An 18661-nucleotide genomic window follows, 5' to 3' on the forward strand; every position below is an offset into this window, starting at 1 on the left:
ATCAGTACCAATTCATTTTTTACCATGTAATGATATGAAAAAACATCAAACTCAAGATGGATTTGTTTTAGGATGGGAGGCACTGAAGGATTTTATTTATTGGTGAATGACTTGAGTATTGCTCTTAGCAAGCATTAAAGAAGTAAATGTAGAGTTCTTTAAAGATTAATAAACCCTTTTGCAGGGCACTTTAATGGAAATAAAAATAGTGATTAACACCAGGGAAATCAAGGACCAAAGAGTCGAATAGTGGATTATGTAGGATGGAATAATGAGCAATGGTGTGTAAACCAGCTATGTGCTCCTTCACTAGCACTTTAGGTCGTGCAAAATCAAACTGAGTCAAATTATGTTAATAAATCCTAAATCAGTCAAGACAGGGACAATCTGCCATGTTATTGTTAATCACAACCAGCTGACACAATATTAACTTAGTTTCCATAGGGTTTTACCAATGACAAGCTAACATGTACACATTGACTGCCAAGTCGTAACTCCCATGTTAAAATTCCTCCTCCTCCATGTCATGTCCTACTACTACCTAACTTTCTAGTATAGACTAGCCCATATGATCTTAGCTAAGACATACCAAGGGAAATTGTTTGAAAATGCATCGTACTGATTGTTCTGGTGTTCCTTTAAGAGATGTTGGCGAACGGGAAGAGATTGTGTAGCTGTAGGAAATCTAGAGGCCACTTTGGGCTTTCATGTTAGGCTTTGTGGGGAACATCTTGATATATTGTAACATTTTTTATTTTTAAAATGAATATTTGATAAAGAATAATCCAACCAAACCATAATACTTCTCCATTCTGATGAATTAGAACACAGTTGGTGCAGAATCACCAATTATTTTTAATATTTCCTTGTGGCACAACAGTCCTCTGTGAAACTCCTTAAAGAAATAGGTCTACAGACAGAAATAGCTTGTGCTGAGATTATGAATTTTGAGTTTCCACTGTTCAGGAAATGTTAAATAAATCTACTGCCCAGATACCTGCTTTGTATATCAAAATCACTTACAACCCTAAAACTCTAGCCAAATAGCTTTTTTCATATTAAATCTAAAGATCTTTTAATATATGACACTAATAGGGAGAGTTTTTTGGTTTCACTGAGATAAAGCTGAAGGGTACTTTGTCAAGACAGACAATTAAAACAGTGCAAAGACTGAGCATTCATTCAGTTAAATAAATGCTAGTTAAACTTCAAGACAGACTTTTTTCTGACCCAGCTTTCCCACACTTGTCTAGTTTTTCTGTAGACTGTTTCCTAGTTACTGAAATGCTGCATTTTCACTGTTAAGACCGCTGTTTTTGCAATCTGAAGACAAAGGACCATTCATAGGCAAAAAAACACTTGCATGCAATCTTACTGTCCCAGAAATAGGAGTCAGATTGGCTAAACAGGAAGGCATTAAAAGTATTAATATCTAAGTATTTGTAATTCTAATACACTAGATAAATATTTCCAAGTAAAATTGAGGAACAACCCCTATAAAAGCATCAACTATCAAGTCCTATGTTCACATAGATTATAACTTTGTGAAACTTGTAATGGAAATTTCTTTGCTTGGTGTCTACATGGTGACTTCATTAAAATACCTTGAGTAAAAACTGTTCGGTGATGCTTGAAATTGGAGAGGCTGAAAATACCCTTTTTCCATTTGAATTTTTTTGTTTGTTTTTGAATAGTCAAAATGGCTGACCTTTGAAATCTGAAGTTTGGCATGGAAGTAATTCTTGCAGAGAAGCAATATGTGGCCTTATTCTGGCCCAAACTGACTTTGACTTGATCAAGTTAAGAGTGTTTGGAAATCATGTTCTCAGTATACATGGTTTACTTTTTTGGGGACACTAAACCAAGAACATACATGTAAACATTATAAAAGCACAGCTTATTTATCTTGTAATTCCTAAACTGGCTCCAAACCATCCTGGTCAAATTTCCAGATGTCTTGGAGGAAGTCAGCATGCTCTAAGTGATCCACCTATCTATTTCTTTGGCCTTCCATTAGCAAAATAGTGTCTCATTGTCTCTAATGCTGACCTCTGTGAGGTAGAGAAGTATTATTTTCATTTTAGAGACTGGAGAATGGAGGCACAAAGATATAGGCCCTGGCTATAGTAGAAAGGATTTGCCAGATAACTGTTCTGGCAAGCCATGTCGGGGAGATGCAGCTTATACCAGCAAAAGTTTCCAGTTCACGAATGAAATAAGCTGTAACAGCATGATCACTTTTTTGCTGATATAATTGTGTCTATACTTCTTGGGTTTTTCCTGGCATGTCTATGTCTGTTATGGGTGTAATTTATTTTTTCTCTCCACACTGCAAACAGACATAGCTATTACAGCAAAATTTAAGTGTAGACCAGGCCCAAGTGACTTGCCCAAGGCCATACAGGAAGCGTGTGGCAGAGCAGGGAGTTGAACATGGGCCTCCCAAGTACCAGGCTAGTGCCCCAAACACTGGACCATCTTTCCTGCTGTGGCTGCTTTTCCTCACATAGGTGCCCTGTTGGCCGAGGACATGAGTTCACACTATGGAAAACTTTGAGGACTACTTGTTGAAATGCTCATGGACTACATCCTCTTAAAACACCATCCCACATCACTTCATTCCTGTAGCAACTCTAGCACAAAGTGAATACCTACTTTAAAAGTGTTTCTTTCCCAAGAACTAATCCTCCCCCCCACCATCTCTTTTTTCCTCCATTTCATTTCCCTTTTTCTCTGGCCTCAGACCTGGTCTCTGCTGCCTTCTCTTCTGAAATATTTGAGGAACAGAATTTCATCTTAATTTCTATTGTGTTTCTGCAATTTAAATTTATCTCAACTAGTTTTGAGAGTGTCTAGTGCACGCTGAAAAACCCTTTCTTTATCACTGGGTCAATAAACAAGCAAGATAGTAGCAACTTTGTTTGCTCCAACTTAAATTTTTATATCAAAGACTTAAAATAATGACACACATATAACTAAATGACCATAAAATGTGGTAAGAGCCATTACTTACACCTTAAGTCAGAGGAAAATGTGGGATTGGATAGTTGTTTGAGCAAATGGCTCACATGTAGGTGCAGTTGTGGAATTTAATAATGCATTTTTCCTTAAAGTGCATTTGGGAATAAAGTTCTCCATGGGGGTGGGGGGGAAGAAATGACAAAAAAAGCTTTTTTTTTTTTTTTTTTTTTTTTTGGCAACTACACTTGGGACTTCTGGAAAGGATGTAATTGGAAATGTAACTATCCTACGTACCCATAGGTGAAGGTTTTTATGAATACCGTCTCACAAAGCCTTTCGCTTTCTCCCATGCAATATATACCCATTTTGGTGATACTTCAAATATCTATATAGTGAATTCAGAGGTTTCCAAAAATTCATTCTTGCTACATATTGCGTAACAATCCTGAAACTATTTTTAAATTATTTCTTCCTAGTGTAAGGCTGTGGCAAATAGGGCTAATGAGATCCTTGAATGCATAAGAACAGGTTGAATGCATCTAACTTTAAAAGTATTTACATAAGTCAGCAGGGTCAGAAGAAATGCACTCTAAGGTGCTTAAGGAACCAGCTGAAATAATCTCTGAACTGTTAGCAGTGATCCCCCATGAGTTCTCAAAGGTCGGTGAAGACAAATAGAGTACCTATCTTTAAAAAGGGAAAGAAAGAGGAGCTTGCAATTAGACCAGTCAGCCTAACTTTGATACTGAGAAAGACACATGAACAAATTATTAAACAATCAATTTATAAGCACCTAGAGGATAAAAGGTTTACAAATAATAGACAATATGGATTTGTCAAGGACAAATCATGCCAAACCAACCTAACTTCCTTATTTGACAGGTTGCTGGCCTAGTAGATGGGGGAAGCTGTAGATGTGATGATCTTGATTTTAGTAAGGCTTTTGATCAGATGCACATGACACTCTACGGAGTATGGTCTAGATGAAATTATTATAAGGTGCATCCAAAACTGGTTGAAAAACTGTACTCAACAAGCAATGATTTACTGTCAGACTGAGGTTACGTATCTGGTGGGGGCCTGCAAAAGCCTGACCTGGGTCTGGTACTACAGTATTCAATATTTTTGTTTAATGACCTGGATAATGGAATGGAGAGTATGAGTATAAAATCTGTGGATGACATCAAGCTGGGAGGGGTTCCAACCACTTGGAGGACAGGATTAGAATTCAAAACAATCTTGATGAATGGGAGAACTGATCTGAAATCAACAAGATGAAATTCAGTAAAGACAAGTACAAAGCACTGCACCAAGGAAGGAAAAAAACAAAACAAATGCACAACTACAAAACAGGGAATAACTATCAAGGAGTCAGTACTGCTGAAAAAGATATAGGGGTTTTAGTGGATAACAAATTGAAAGAGTCAGCAATAAGACAGACGCATACCCAAGGACATGCTATATGGGGAGTTATCAGAGGGACCAAGAACAACAGGACATCCCAAGCTTCACTATAAAGACACATGCAAGTGAGATATGAAGGAATTTGGAATTGATCCTAACCAATGGGAAATCTTGGCAAGTGATCGTAACACTTGGCACCATTGTCTCAATCAGGGTATCAAAGTCCATGACAGAAGCTGGCTCCTAGAACTTGAAGAGAAAAATTGGACTGTTCAGTCACATGAGATATTGCAAACCATCTACATCATAGGTTGCAATTCCACCGTTTCTCGCAGATGAAAGGATGCCAACAAGCCAAGTCAGCAATGTGATGAAACTGTGAAAAAGGCCAATATTCTAGGGTGTAATAACAGGAGTATCATGTGTAAAACACTGAAGGTAATTGTCCCAGTCTATTCAGCACTGGTGAGCCTTCAGCTTGAGCCAAGTTCTGGGCAACACACTAAGAAAGATGTGGACAAATTGGAGAGTCCAGAGGAGAACAACAAAAATGATAAAAGGTTTAGAAAACTTAACCTATGAGGAAAGGTTTAAAAAAAACTGGGCATGTTTCGTCTTGAGAAAAGAAGACTGGGGGAGGGGGGAAGACTACCTGAGAAGTCTTCAAATATATTAAGGGCTGTTACAAAGAGGACTGTAATCACTTGTTCTCCCTGTCCAATGAAGGTAGGAGAAGTTATGGGCTTAATCTACAGCAAGGGAGATTTAGGTTAGCTGTTAAGATAAGCTTTTTAACTATAGGGATAGGTAAGCACTGGAATAGGCTTCAAAGGGCCTCATTGGAGGTTAAGAAGGGGTTAGACAAACACCTGTCAGGAATGGTAGGTTTATATGGTCCTGTCTCCGCACAAGGGGCTGGACTTGAGGACTTCTCAAGGGCCCTTCCAGCAGGTGATTTTTACCTCTGTATATGGCACTGGGGAGTCTAATTTTAAAAAGGATGTTGAAAAACTGGACAGGGTGCAGAAAGTATCCACCAAAATTATCCAAGGGGTAAAAAAAATTACTTTCAATGAAAGAATCAGAGAGCTTGATCTATTTAGCTTATCAAAAAGATTGAGAGGTTACTTGATTAGTGTATAAATATCTTCATGGGGAGAAAATATCCGGTACTAAAGGGCTCGTTAATCTAGCAGAGAAAGGCATAACAAGAACAAGTGGCTGGAAGCTGAAGCTAGAGAAATTCAGAGTAGAAATAATGTACAAATACTTTAACATTGAGGTGATAAACATTGGAACAAACTGCCAAGGGGAAGAAATTCTCCATCGCTTGATGTTTTCATGTCAAGACTTCATGGCTTTCTAGGAAATATGTCAAGTTACAGGGGTAACTGGGTAAAGTTAATTGCCAGAGTGCGGGAGATCAGATTAGAGGATCTAATGATACATTCTGGCCTTGAAATCTCTATTTTAAAACTCATAGGTAATGTAAGTCTCTCATTTCATTTTTAGGAGTCTTTACCTCTGGCCCAATATCAAATATAGTTGCCCATTTAAAAAAAATGGAGACGTCTCCTATTCTCCATTCACCTTTCCTCTCCACTCATCATTCTACTTCAGTTAAAGAAATTTTGGCACTTAAAATGGGAAATACATGGAGGATATTTCAGTGTCTTTGGCTTTTTAAAATATGAAAATAAAAGGGGTATATGCAGGTAGATATACACAGTGTTGACGAGTCCAAAGATTCTGCACGATGGAGTGAGCCTGTCAAAGATGCAAAGTCCTGCAGAATACTGTAATCTATCCCATACGTCTGCACTACTGTGGTAGCACTGGTTATAAAAACCAAAACCAGGAACAGGACATGCATCACTTAGATTTATTTAGATGGCTGTAGCATCTCACCTGTGTCACTACCCTCCCCTACACAGACTCAGTGAACAATAATGGCTGCTGTGTTCCCCATATTTCGCTTTGAGAACTTAATCCTATGTGGATAAATAACATGAGAGAGTCTGATGGGAACTTAATATCCTTCTTAATATAACTTAGAATTTGTAAGGCACTCATATCCTGGAAATGAAGCCAGTGCAAATATCTACATAAACGAAACATTGTAGACCCCGATAGAGATAAAATCTCTAGATTTGTAATCCATATCTGCGTTGCCATAGTTTTAGGTTAAAAATATGGCACAGGCTGATACAAAAACTTGATCCTGTTGTTCAGACTCGTGGCTTCTAAAACTCTAATGTAGGTCATAGCTGATGTTTCACAGTGGGACATCCAGTGTGTTGTATAGGGCTCTAAGTCATTCTGTTCTATATCTTCTTTCTGCAACAAAGTATTACACAGATTAGCTCTTAATGGTGACTTTGTCAAACTGAGTTTAATTCTGCCATCTTTAAATGAAATTTGTCACAATGAGATATACTGGAAAATAAAGGAACACGTTAAATCAAAGGTTCTTCATATTGTATAGACACACATTAAGTAGACTGCCATGGTAACCAAAAGACAACTAAAGAAATACAAAGGTACCAGCACATAAAGCCAAGTTCCCTTTTATAATTAATTTTTATCAAACTGCACTTGAAGAGTGAGATCAATCAAATTATATTCATTACCTGTGAGTTGTCACTTCAGATATCACTGCAGAATTGGGTTGTTTTCTGACTTTCCCACTGTCCATTCTGATCTACATCTAACCAGTGTATTATCAATCTTTCACAAATAACCTACCTGGAACTACTTAACGGCTCACTCATAGAATGTGGTAAAGTTAAAACTTACTGGCACCGGGCCAGATCCACAGCTGTTGTCCATCTGTGTAGTTCCATTGTTTTGAATAATTCACAGTGGCTGAAGATAAGGATTTTTAACCTTAAATTGTAAAGTAGGTACCTCTGTTTAACTCTTAATGGTGTGATGTCTATTTCACAATATTGAAAACCAGCAATTACCTATGTTTAATGAACAAAAACCATTGGCTGCTATCACATCTGCCTATGCTGGTTTCCAAGAATTGCTGCAGCTAAGCACTGTGTTTCAGAGAAACATGTTAGAACAGTGCCAGTGATCATGTAGTGCAAGTTTAAGTTAGCACAGTCGTGGGGAGTTTCTTTGGTTAAATAGAAGTGTCCACACTGGAGCATCATACAGTTTATGTATGAAAAGTATATGTATGAGAATATGGGCTTGTGCGCTAGAAAATGTTGAAGTAACACAAAATATACCTCTTTAGTTGTGAAAATATAGCAAGAGGCATTCTTCTAAGTGTATTTACAGTAGTGCATACTATGTGCTAGTCTTTCCAAAGACTTAAGAACGATCCCTGCTCAGAGGACCGTCTAAGAATGACAAATACAGATTAGGGAAAGAGGGACAATAGATAACTGTATGTATACAAGCCAACTGAATTCAGAACAGGCAGTATGACAGAAGCGGGCCTTTAAGTCTTAAATATGAACAGAGTAGAGACCTTGAAGATGAGCTCCAGGAGGACATAATATGCATGGAAGAAGGCATGGAGGTGATTGTGAGAATCTGATAAACTGAGGAGGCTGATGGTACTGGTGGAAAGGACAGGGGAGGTTCATTGCAAAACTTAACTAGAGATGAACAGTATGTAGAGCTTTGAAGGTTCTGAGAAGTTGAAATATATCACATGATAAGTCAATGGAGGCATTCAGAGAAGTTTGTTACATGATCAGCCAGATGGGCAAAGAAGTTGGAGTTTAGCAGCAGCATTATGAACAAACTGAAGGGGGCAGAAATTGCAGTCAGTGATGCATGTTTGAATGAGCCGAGTAAGATTCTAACAAAAACTCCTACCTAACAAACTGTATGTGCTCCCATCCATATATGTATGCAGAGAACAAGAGTTTAGTGTCAGGCTCTTAAGTATATTTATAGAAGAAGAACAGTAAGGAGAAAATATTAATCAGTTTTGCCAACCAGATTGCCAGTATATCAAGTGAAGGGCTTTATTTTAGGTTGCAATATTTCTCTGCTGTTTACTTCATACACATCTGTATTGGGGCAAACAGAACTCCAACAGTGGGGAAGATTGTAATATAGTTTGAAAAAATCCAGAGCACTAGAGATTCTGTTTTTACTGTTCTGTCAGTTGCAGTGATGTCTGCTGTGGGAAAGCTATTTCCCATGTTATATGTTATAATGGTCATGCTGGAGCACCATTAGAGATTGAACCTTTTAAACAAGTGGCTGAATACATGGTCAACAAATGTGGTATGTAAAGGTCTCAGTGCAAACATTAGCACTCAAAACTTTGGTACTTGGCACACTGGAAGATTGGTTCCAGTAAAAATGGCTGTGATTATAGGATGGATCATACAACTTACTGTAGAATCAGGAAAATACTATAGCTATATTTCAAAAGGGAATAAGCACTTGATGAAGTGAATAAAGTCAGAACTACAGTATACAGAGCTTAATTTGAGGCCAGTTGAAACTGTATCAGCTTTCAAGGTGTGAGCAAAATAAGTACAGTTTGTCCTTACTGTGCCAAAAACCTCACTGTTGAGAAAATTGCTTATGCTGAACGGGGCTTCAGCATTTTGCAGAATGTCAAATACCTGCTTTTTGAATGTTGCATGTTTATGTGAGCCAAGCCAATAGGTAGGCTATAAGTCAAGGATAGTATGTGAGAGAGACCTGACAGCACTGTAATGCTCCAGTACCACCTCTTGTCTCTGTGACCCTAACCTACTAGTGACAATATGACTCATCGTCCAGCAGGAAGAGTTGAATGATCTCTGCCCTAAAATCGGGTAATTTTTGGAATCTGGGTTGAATTTGGTGAATAGTTTTGGCTGGAAAAAAAGGATTTTTTTTAAAGCCAAAACATTTCATTCCTGTTTTTGAAATGTTTCATCTTTGTTTCAAGGTCTTTTGGTTAGAAATTTAGTTTTAACCCAAAAAACCCCCAAACCTCACCAAAAACTAAAAAAAATTTTTTTTTAACTCAAAATGAAATCTTTGGGGTTTTTTTTTATTTTGGTGAAGAAAACCCAAAAACAAAATTGTTTCTGGATTTCAAGTTAGCCACCTAATCAAACCAAAAAAATCTGTTTGCTCAGTTCTATTTATAGTTTTTAAAATGTTTGTTTCAATTCTTGAATTGCATGGAGTGCATGATGTGTCAGGTTTTCAGATATTATTATAAGTCAATGACGAAAAGCAGCTTTGTAATAGAGTACCACATATTTGAGAGAGTCATTGTATAACTTAAGCAATGGTAGTTGGGAACTTTATGATCATATAGTTTAGATTACATCTGCTACTTTTTAAGTGACTCCTGCAGACAGAGAAGGGGTAGATCTCACTTTTATTAATTTGGGAGGCACTCTGATACCATAAGTGATGAGCTATAGAAGTACCAAAGTAAACAGTTGCATTTTTTCCCCAAATGTCTTTCACTGTAACACCTTTCTTTTTATGGAAGCTTGTACTGTTTGTATTGTGTCTTGAATAATTTTCTTTTGAATTTACATCTGATAGATGAAATTTCTGTGCTTAAAGACAAACCATGATTGTTAGCTGGTTAACCTTCATAAATATATTAACTGGCAGTTTGGACACTTCAAACATTTGTATCCTTATAAAAGCATTGGAGGAGTTTCCGGACTAGCCTTTACAAACTGGCAATCAATTAACCTGAGGTTTAAAAATCTGCAGACAAACCATAGAAGAAAACCAGGTTCAATCACTTAGCAGTTACTATTATAACTCTTCTTTTTGCATAGGTAGTTAAACTGACAGGCAGCCTCTGCTACCACTTGTGCTTTATGTATATTTTAGTCCTAGTTCCAGTTATACCATTATACCATTTGAGAGATCACTCATACTTTTTTTAAAAAAAAACTGCATTAGAAGAAGACGACTACAGTAGAATATTTAACAGTCTTCTGCATCTCTCTACTCTGGTGCAGTGCCTATTTCTGACTCAGCAGAATGCTTCTAGGTCAAGTGTTACTCTGCATCAGAGTTGTTCGGTATATTCCTTCTTCAGAGGCTAACTGGTCTTATTACCAAGACACAATCACCTTCTCTTCTCCCCTTCCCCTTACCCCTCTGCCTTCACAGTTGTGTATGGGAAGTCTGTAGCTCACTGTAATTTAATTGTGTTTATCGAACCCCAAATAAGACTAAACTGACCTGACCTGTTTCTCTTTCACTAATTGCATTTAACTGACATGACAAGGGAATAAAATGAATGACAGTGAAATATTTGTTCTCCAGCTCTAGCTACATATTTAATGATTTTTGAAAGTTTGTTGAAATACTAGTTATACTTGCATTACCCTTTTCCCTTCACTTTTTTAGGATGGCTGTGGCTCCTCCCAGTTATTGTTTTGTTGCTTTTCCACCACGCACTAAAGATGGGCTTGTTGTGTTTGGAAAAAATTCTGCACGGCCTCGAGAAGAAGTACAGGAGGTGGTCTACTTTGCTGCTGCTGCTCATGATCCAGGAAGCAAAGTTGAGGTAATGGGCTTCATTGTGCTTAAAATTACAGTATAAGTGAGTGCCATTTCAAAAGGTAAAGGTGCCCCTTTAATTCCTGTCAGATTTTGTAGTCTGTATTCCCTAAACTCAAATTTATAAGGTCCAGAATGATTGAATAATGCTTCATTCTGAGCCTGTCTACCAGGACAATCCTGGTAGGAGTTGGGGAGGGCTGATGAGAAGATTCTTGGGAGTTCCCAAATGGCAACTACAGTAAAAACTATGTAATCCGGCACTTTACCAAATGGAAAGCTCTAGAAACCAGTATTTCTGATATCTCCCAATACAAATCTTCAATAGGGTTGCCAGGCTCCCTTCCTGACTCGGTGTGGCTCCCCAGAAGCGGCAACATGTCCCGTCTGCTCCTAGGTGGAGAAACGGCCATGGAGAGTCCATGCAGTGCCCCTGCCTCACCCCACCCTGAGCACTGGTTCCACAGCTCCCAGTGGGCAGAAACCGCAGCCAATGGGAGCTGTGGGGGAGGCGCCTGCGGGTGGAGGCAGCACACAGAGATGCCTGGCTGCGCGTCCACCTAGGAGCAGCAGGGACATGTCGCCGCTTCCAGGAAGCTGCCCGAGGTGAGTGCCGCCCAGATCCAGCACCCCGAAACTCCTCTCATGCCCCAACCCCTTGCCCCGAGCCCCCGCCCCCTCCCTCTATTGGTAGGTATAACTTTTAGTTAATCGGAATTTTTGACTAACCGGCACTCCTCATTCCCCCAACATGCCGGATAACAAAGCTTTTACTGTAAATTCTTTAAATTTAAAGCTGAGGAGAATCTTTTTGCCGTTTTCTGCAGTGGATAGGCTGATATGTTTACAACTTAGCTGCTTGTTCTTCGGTCTGTACTACTTGCCAATACTCTTTTTTTTTTTTTTTTTTTTTTTGGTCAAGATAAAATTTTCCTTATAAGCTTGGAATAGCAACAAATATTTATTCCTTTCAACTGACAAATACTTTCAAACATCAAAAGGAATGAGTTGGCCAGTGCTGCTCTTATCTGGCCCAGTTAACGCATGTCTAATATAAAGATGCAGCAAACCTCTAGCATTTACATACCCTGTACTAAACTACTGAACTTTGGGTCTGAGGAAACGCACTTTTCCTAAATGACCAGATGCTGTTAATTGCAGTGGCGCATGGAAACGCTGCAATAAATCTGTGCTGGTTCATAGAACATAGCACTGTTACTGTAGCATTCCTGACAGTAAAGAAAACAAAGTGTAGTTGTAAAGCTTAGTTTTAGAAATTTAAAAATGGAAAACAAGCCTTGGTAGAGTGTTGTACCTTAACATAGGAACTAAGCACTGCTCATCCATCTTATTGCACTACTAAGGAATCTTTCAACAAATGTTCTTATACCATTGTGAAATATAAATGAAGACAAACAAAAGCTTATTAGGGTATTCTTCCCCTCTCCCCCCCATTTTCTTTGTGTCTTATTCATTTGATTAGATCAGCTTCAGCATAACTTATTACTGGCTGCCACCAAAACATTTTCAAACTTAATTTTTTAAATTTTATTGTCCTAGGGTGGCACTATGGCACTAATCGTAGACCAGGACTTCATTGTACTAGGTGCTGTACAAACAACAGAACAAAAATGCTGTCTCTGAGGCGCTTACAGTCTAGCAGAGAGATTACACTATCTGTAGTCTGTACAGACTTTTCATAAAATTAGATACTAGGGCATTGGTGCAAAACAAAATATTAGGCTAATAGCCTGGGAGATTGTTATTTGGAGGTGTTGAGTTTACACTTTATTTAATACGGGGCAAGGTTTGAAGATGTCACCGCATCAAAACTGTGAAGAAACAACATTGGACTAGGGGCCACAGTAGGTTAATATCTCAACCTTTCACCTCCTGTGGGCTTACGGTTAAAGAATAATTGGTCACGAGAGAAGCTGAGTCTGCTGATGTCTCTTCCAATTTGACCACTGCAAAATTCTTCGAATTTGCCAGTTTTGAGTGTTGCGAGCACACCTCCACGGAAAAGCATGACTGTTTAGTCCATATGCACTCTTCCCAGTTCTAGCCAACACCAAATCCAAAATTACTCTGGGAAATAGCACCACTCCTTCATCACTACACCTTCTGCACTGTACATCACACAAACTTACTACAGAATTTAAACTAATATTTTTCTGATAATGTAACTCATGACGGCAGTAAGTTTTGATGTCATGTTTCCATTGTCTTCATGGAACTAAATGGGCTCTGCCTGATGGCTTTGCTACTTTATTAAATTTTTCCTCCATCAGTGCAACTGTAAATTGACTTGTTGCCCTGTCTCTTAAAGCCTAGAATCATAGGGTAAAAAGGGACCACAGGGGAGAGATATTGGCGATTTACATCTACAAGAACAATTTAAACAGATTCAGCCATATAAAGATGTGCTGTCTAGGAAACGTTAATATTGGAAAGACATTACCTCTTGAAATACCCTTGTTTGATTTAACCTGGCCATTTCAAAGGCCTTTTCCAGATAACTTGATAATGCATCCCATATTCTTTTGTTCAATTGCTGTGAAATGGGTAGAAGTCTAAGTTGTGAGAAAAATTCTAGGAGTTTTGGTGCATATGAAATGTCTGCTTACTATATTTTGATAATGTTGCTGTCTTGCAATCTAGATTTCAATATTAAACTAGCAAGAACCACCTTTCCACTGTGATTTCAGGTATGCTAATTTTTTGCAATACAAAATATAGTATAACAGGTATTTTGCCTTGGGTTTCTATTAGCTGAAACTTGTGCATATGTTACAGTGCAAAGAACCTGTCTACCATGCATATTGCTGTTTCTGGTAGCAAATGCACACTTTCAGTCCTATACACAGAAGCTATGCACTGACTTAATTGGATTGGACAGGAATTCTATATATTGTCAAATTGTATCCCTAGAAGCTCACAAAACTTGGAGAGACAGTTTATAAATTCAGCTGTTTAATTCTTTTTTTTAAAAAATCAGTCATGGAAGACTAAACCTACATCTCAAGCAAATTCACAGAGCTGTCAATTTCAGTAGCTGATAAAAAATATATTAAAGAAAGCTTATGAAAACACCATGGGCTGCCTCAGAAAGCACCAGTAGATTCCATAAAATTTTCTAGAGCTGTCAGTAGTATCCTTTGCTTCTTTTTGCTATAACTTTCTCTGATATTGTTATAAAAATTTTTGCTCACCAAACGGGGCAGAGAATTCAGTGATTATCAGTTTAGTCCTAAAGGGATGTGTCAAATTTTCAGATTTGCAGTTTTATTTTTTCTAAATGATTGGTCCTTTTTTGGGACCTAGTCTCCTTCCTCCTTTGCTTCTATATTTTTATGAACACAATTTTTCACTGTCTTATGCTGTGGCTTTATGTCAGCTTCCCTTCTATGGTACTCAATCCATACATTTTACTTTGGAATGAAAGTATTTAATACATTACATTATATTCTTCTTAACTCCTGACTTGTTCAGATTCTGGATTTATTTTAAAGCAGTGGTTCATTTTGTGGATCACTTCATAAGTGAGATTGCCCCATGAATCTGCCTCCTATGTGGACAGGGATGATCCAGTTGATATAGTGTACTTGGACTTTCAAAAATCCTTTGATGAGGTCCCATACCAAATACCTTAAGCAAAGCAAGCAGTCGTGGGATAAGAGAGAAGGCACTTTCATGGATCAGTAACTGGTTAAAAGATAGGAAACAAAGGGTAGAAATAAATGGTCGGTTTTCACAGTGAAGAGAGGTAAACAGTGGTCCCCCAAGGATCTGTACTAGGGCCAGTGCTGTTCAACATATTAATAAATTATCTGAAAAAAGGGGGGTGAAGTAGCAAAGTTTGCAGATGATACTAAATTACTTAGAAGAGTTAAATCCAAAACAGACTGCAAAGAGTGGCAAAGGGATCTCACAACTGGGTGATTGGGCAACAAAAAGGCAGATGAAATTCAATGTTGATAAATGCAAAATAATGCACATTGGAAAACATAATCCCAACTACACTTACAAAATAATGGGGTCTAAATTAATTATCACCACTGAAGAAAGATCTTGGAGTCATCTTGGATAGTTCTCTGAAAACATCTGCTCAGTGTGCAGTGGCAGTCCAAAAAAGCAAATGTTAAGAACCATTAGGAAAGGGATAGATAATGAGACAGAAAATACCATAATCCCACTGTATGAATCCATAATATGCCAACATCTTGAATACTGTGTGCCATTCTGGTCACCCCATCTCAGAAAAGATATTAGAATTGGAAAAAGTACACAGAAAGGCAACAAACGTGGAACATCTCACCCGATGGTATGGAACAGGTTCCATGTGAGGGGACTGGGATTGTTCAGCTTAGAAAAGAGGTGACTAAGAGTGGATATGATCATTTTAGGAAATCATGAACAGTGAGGAGATGGAAAATATGGAAATGTTACTCCTTCACATAACACAAGAACCAGGGGTCACCCAATGAAATTAATGGGCAGCAGGTTTAAAACAAAGATAACTAAGTATTTCACACAATGTATGGTCCACCTGTGGAACACGTTGCCAGGGGATGTTGTGAAGGCCAAAAGTATAACTGGGTTAAAAAAAAATTAAGTTAATGAAGGATAGGTATAGCAATGGCTATTAGCCAAGATGGTCAGGGACGCAACCCCATGCTCTGGCAGTCAGAGGTTTAGGGACACCCAGAACCTGGGACTGGATGACCGGGAATGGATTACTCGATAATCACCTTGTTCTCTTCATTCCCTCTGAAGGATCTGGCACTGGCCACTGTTGGAAGACAGGATGCTGGGCTAGATGGGCCATTGGTCTAATCCAGTATGGCCATTCTTATGATAGCTTTTTTACTGGCGGACTACAAAAGACGGTATAAGAATCACCTGAGCAATTCACCATTTAGGATGGCTCTAATAAAAATTTGATTTAAATAATTTTACTGGCTGGTTTGAGGCACCAAACCCCATAGGAAAAAATGCATAGAATTTAATGGGGCAAATAAAGTGAACCAGAGAATTAAGAGTATCCTGGCTAGAGTTTTATAGGATTGTTTTTAAAAAACAAAACAAATATTGTACCACACACAGAATTTATCCTTTCAGAGAATCTTTTCTATAGTCCTCTCAGGGTAACTTATTTAGAACCCTATTAAGTGACAGAAGATTTATTTAATAAGGGATTGTGATTTGTGTATGGTGGAAATTTGTGTGTTACATATCTTTTTGCAGCATTCTGAATCTGCTGAATGCTATTCTAATACAAAATGTGGGATGCCATCTCATGAAGAAATAAGCCACTCCAATAGATAGGAAAAGTTAATGTAGTTTGTATTCCTCTGGCACTGATAAAGAAATCTCTGCTACATTGCTAAAAAGTCTCTAGAGATAAATTGGAGCTCAATGATAGCTTTCCTTTATCTTCATTTAGAAATGGGATAGTCAGTTACTATTAATGGTAGAGGACCTAGGGAATTAGATGTTTTATTTCTTGACGTTGGTTTCAGCTATTTGAGACCTCTGAGCATTAACATTCAAAATAATCTGCTGGCATCACGCTAATGCCACTATTTGGGTCTGCTGACACGTCAGTTAACTTGAGTCACTCGCTTAAAAATTGACACCTGGATTATATCTGCAAGTGAGATGTTTAAAATCAGATTATAAGTAACAAGCAATATATGAATCTGTTCAGAGCAATGCAGAGCGAACACTGCAGTCCAGTTTAGAACCCTTCCCCAAAAGCAGTGGTCAAAAATCAATTTCGGGTGGCATGGGATACCATGTTTGTAGTTTTAATGGTGCTTTTGTAGTGGTTTTTAAATCCCGTTTGTCTTATGTGTTTTGAAGATGTCTTTAATGCTAATGAACTTCATACACTATTAAAGTTTTACTTACTCTTGTTGCCCAAGAGACTAATAGATCCTAATATATGCAAGCAAGAGACACATTCTTTATTGCTGAATCAGTTTTGGCATCTGGCACCTGCTGAGAATTCTCCCTGGCTCCAGTGCCTCAGTGCACTTTATGGTATTCTGTTTATTTGAAAATTGTTATACTAATGTTTAGCTTATTTCCAGTGCTTCAAATTCCCTGAAAAAACCAAGTGTGTAATTCTATTATGAATTGCAAGTATATGCTTCAGTTCTTTCAACCCTCTAAAGTTTGCCTTTGGCTAAATTGCAATCCTGTTATCATTGGTCTTTTCAAGTGGAAGAGCTATGGACAATACAGCTAGGGATGAGATAAGATGCATGTACAAAATCATCCAGGTGTTACTGATTGCTGCTTGAAATCTGAATGTAGGAACAATATGCAATGTTTTGCTCCGATGTTTTTATATCTATATGGTGCTAAGCCTACTAGGCCTTTTATAGAAGGTAAAGTTCTTACCAAGTTATGCTACAGTACTTGCCTTATAGCAGAAGTGAGCAAACCAAAAACTACTATGAGCCCTACAGTATTCGCACAGTTATCCAAAAATGAAAGTGTGCACCTGGGTAGTGGGTGTGATCTCTGCTACCTGTATCCCAGAATCTACAGGTTTTCTTCAGAGAATACCCCTTTTCTAAAACATCCCATCACCACTGTCTTCATCGACCAATGACAAATTCTGACTTGGCCACTATGAAGTACTAGCTTGGCTGGCAGTGCTAGGAATCAGACTGCTGCTGACCAAGTACAATAGTTGCTTTTCATTAATAAAAGAGAATCTCTTGTGCTTGTCTTTATTCCCCCATCTTGTTGGAAAGCTTTGAACTATATTTAGATCTGTCATCAATTTTTTCCTTTATGCTAGAAGTGAAACAGAAGAACCTTTAATTTCCAGGCTGCTTGATTCTCCTTAGGGGGGTGGTGAGGGGGGTGGTGGTGGGGAATTGCATGCAAAGTCTCTCATGCTTTCTTGTACCTTGCTGCCCCATTTTCCCCTCAACTTTTCCTGTTTCAGGCAGCAGCAGCGCGAAGTGAGGGTATGGCAGTGCTATGAGCACACATGCAGCGTTTTGTCATTCTAGGTGGAATTTTTAGAAGTATTTAAGTGATCGTGGCTACAATTCTAAAATTAAAAATGCTAGTTACAAAAATTTGAGACTTTATGTTGCTATCACTTGTAGGATGCCTCAGATTTGAGTAAAATGATAGTGTGCTGTGGTTAAAATTTTAGGTAGATGCACTCATCAGATTCAGTAATCAACATTTAGGTGGTTAGGGACTATTTAGAAAAGCTGGACGTGCACAAGTCCATGGGGCCGGACGAGTTGCATCCGAGAGTGCTGAAGGAATTGGCGGCTGTGATTGCAGAGCCATTGGCCATTATCTTTGAAAACTCATGGCGAACGGGGGAAGTCCCGGATGACTGGAAAAAGGCTAATGTAGTGCCAATCTTTAAAAAAGGGAAGAAGGAGGATCCTGGGAACTATAGGCCAGTCAGCCTCACCTCAGTCCCTGGAAAAATCATGGAGCAGGTCCTCAAAGAATCAATCCTGAAGCACTTGCATGAGAGGAAAGTGATCAGGAACAGCCAGCATGGATTCACCAAGGGAAGGTCATGCCTGACTAATCTAATCGCCTTTTATGATGAGATTACTGGTTCTGTGGATGAAGGGAAAGCAGTGGATGTATTGTTTCTTGACTTTAGCAAAGCTTTTGACACGGTCTCCCACAGTATTCTTGTCAGCAAGTTAAGGAAGTATGGGCTGGATGAATGCACTATAAGGTGGGTAGGAAGCTGGCTAGATTGTCGGGCTCAACGGGTAGTGATCAATGGCTCCATGTC

General features: G+C 38.5%; 1 protein-coding gene across 1 annotated transcript in view; it reads left to right on the plus strand.

Annotated features, from left to right (window-relative positions):
- The window catches only part of SCRN1 (secernin 1), a 58954-nt gene that overhangs the window by 6243 nt on the left and 34050 nt on the right, over positions 1-18661 (plus strand). Inside the window, exon 2 of the mRNA XM_084620038.1 lies at positions 10717-10876. Coding sequence (XP_084476164.1) covers positions 10718-10876 — 159 coding nt within the window. The 5' untranslated portion in view covers position 10717. The remainder of the gene's footprint in view (positions 1-10716; positions 10877-18661) is intronic.

Source organism: Lepidochelys olivacea, assembly GCF_965140295.1.
Source record: "Lepidochelys olivacea isolate rLepOli2 genome assembly, chromosome: 2".
In the NCBI taxonomy this organism is placed as follows: Eukaryota; Metazoa; Chordata; order Testudines; family Cheloniidae; genus Lepidochelys; species Lepidochelys olivacea.